At 39.9% G+C, this 2,637-nt stretch overlaps 1 protein-coding gene across 1 annotated transcript; it reads left to right on the plus strand.

Moving 5' to 3' along the window:
- The first annotated feature begins 1,228 nt into the window (after window positions 1-1,228).
- Window positions 1,229-2,343, plus strand: LOC149170974 (uncharacterized). The gene has a single exon (XM_089427397.1). It carries the CDS (start codon window positions 1,570-1,572, stop codon window positions 2,215-2,217), a length of 648 nt encoding a protein of 215 aa, XP_089283523.1. The 5' UTR covers window positions 1,229-1,569; the 3' UTR covers window positions 2,218-2,343.
- Window positions 2,344-2,637: the final 294 nt, after the last annotated feature.

Consider the following 2,637-nt stretch of genomic DNA (forward strand, 5'->3'; position numbering starts at 1 on the left):
AACAGACCATGCCCTCTAAAGACCAGGCAATGATTTTGCTCTGAAAATAGTGCAAAATAGTGGAAAATGATTTTTTGCTCCACATTGTGGCCTGGACAGACAATACCCTTTAAAATTAGGTTATGATTCTGTTTTGAATACAGTGGAAATTTTAGTTTGATTTTGACAAAATCCGGTAGAAATTTTGGAAAGTCCTGGTTACATTTTTTAAATTTTAGGAATTTGGATGTTCATAGTGTTGAATTTATTTCCACTGTCCAAAAAAAATTAAACACTTCTACGCTCAAAAACAAAACCTAATTCCTAAAAAACTTTCTGGGCGAAATAGTAAGTTAGGTAGACTGTGAGCCAACACTGGAATGCTATTTGGCTTGACTTTGTTCGTTCCGGTTTGTAGGCCAGCGGTGGAATTTTTTTGGCTTAAAATGTATTCCTGACTGATTCACCTCTGCGTTGTTTAATCAATCAATCATGAAAGTAACGTGGAGTGACTTTCAAGTCCAGTTGGTACAATAATTATATGGTCCAAAATGCGCATTCGTGTCTTTTTCACTTTGATTATGACTTAAGGAAAAGCGGGTGGCGAAATCAAATTATATACATATTTAAGTACTGTTGACGATGGTGCCGTGTCTGGAAATAGCCTGAAATTTTCCACTACCGATATACAATATTAAATATCCCTCTCCAACACTCCACGTTAGCGACATAAACAGTTGCAGCGCAAGTTGCGAGGAAAGTCGTTATCAAAGTTCGCTTTCAGCGGGACGGCCATTAAAATTTTTAAAGTAACTTACACGGTCATTGATCTGATCTTTCTTTGAAAATTCCAGATAAATTTATTTTAATATGGATTATAACGGACGGGGAGATTAGCACAAACGGCAAACCACAAGTTCAAAATCGCCCAGGAATTTTTAAAGATAAGGTGGGGACTTTTCAGTTATTATATTTAATTAATGTTGAATCACGCTCCTAAACCTAACCCAAGCTCGGCAAACCACAAGTTCAAAATCCCCAAGATAAGGTGGGGACTTTTCAGTTATTATATTTAATTAATGTTGAATCACGCTCCTAAACCTAACCCTAGTTCGGTTAGTTGAATAAAACTCGGGATAAATATCTTGAAGTTCCGTGATGTTGAATTGTTCTAGAACAATTAAAAAATCAACCTCTAAGGTGATGATGAGATTTTAGTTCTATTTAAATAGAGATCAGGGAGCTGGCAAAGTGAAGCCATTCCTGCAGTCAGTGATATGCCACGATATTATTAAGTTTTTCTAGTGAAGCCATCCCCGCAGCCGGTGATATGCCACGGTACCAATAAATTTTTCTCCCGTTGCAATGCCACACAGTTCCAGTTTCTGCCAAAATCCCCATAAATTTTATATATAAGGCTTCCCGTGCTTTGCCTTATATCATAAAATGTTTAGATACTGTGTGTAGTTATACGTAGCCAAGCCCACTACCCACTGCGATCATATGTGCTCTGTTACTTGTCTAGGAAAGAACTTTGCTACCGTCGAGGTTTGTTTTCTCAATTGAAGAAATTGAAATTGTCTCTCGATCATGTCCCAGACGTTCAAGAAACGCGCCTGTGAGCCCGAGGCTCAGACGGACGCCATTGACGTCCGGGAGGCGAAACGGTTCCACGGCGAAGAAACAGACGAGTTTCTTCATCTACTGGAATTAGACAAAACCCTAGCAGACGACGAGGAAGCGGAATGCGCTCCTAGTGAAGAGCTCTTAGAGGGAGTCATGAGAAGCCTGGAGGAAGAGATTGCGGCGACATGTTCCACTTCTTATCCCCCCTCCTGCTCCGGGGATAATTCGGCGGCCTCTGACACTTCTAGTGGGCCTGAAGGCCAAACCCTAGATTCGGACTCTCTGTTCGATCTATGTCATCTGTTAGAGGCTTCAGACGACGAGCTCGGCATTCCCCCAAGTCCCGTTCGCGACTTGAAGTACGAAGTCTGTCCATCTCGCAACGAAACATCGGAGGGCTTGTCGGAGAACCAGGGTATCATATCTCTTGGTGAAACCTGGCACTTTGAGGACGATTTTGATGACTATGAACAGTTTGCATTATACGAAGAGGCCTGGAATGCAAGCCAGCTGCGCGATGATTATATGAACAGAGATTTTGGAAGCCCAGCCTTGTTATTTGACGGAGAGTTTTCTGAGACTTGTAATTTGGATACTGCCAGTTGCATTTAATCAATTGCAAGGGCCTATTAAGAGTGTATACCTTGTGACTATATTTGACACCGAGATATGAAGAGACCTAGCTGTAGTATATATACGTAAAGAAGATGTACTTTTAACATGGAAATGTTTTCATCATCTGGCACACCGTGTGTTACTGTGTGTTATCATTTCAATGGAGAAAACAGTGTGCCATATCATTTCATAAGAGAAAAGGTTTTAACGAAATGTTTGGAAACCAAAAATGTTGAGTCTGGTTTTAATGAAATGTTTGGAAACCAAAAATGTTGAGTCTGCATCTATTCAGTAATTATCGGTTAAAAAAAAAATTGCATTTTCTTTTAACTTTGCAATCCTAATTTTGCAATACTAAGTTGAAGTCTTTACCATTATATACGAGCTAATGCGAAAGCCTAAGTGAATCATGTGACG

This window comes from Pinus tabuliformis, chromosome 4_2 (genome assembly GCF_031772625.1).
Source record: "Pinus tabuliformis cultivar Carrire ecotype Pingquan chromosome 4_2, CPIR1, whole genome shotgun sequence".
NCBI classification, from domain to species: Eukaryota; Viridiplantae; Streptophyta; class Pinopsida; order Pinales; family Pinaceae; genus Pinus; species Pinus tabuliformis.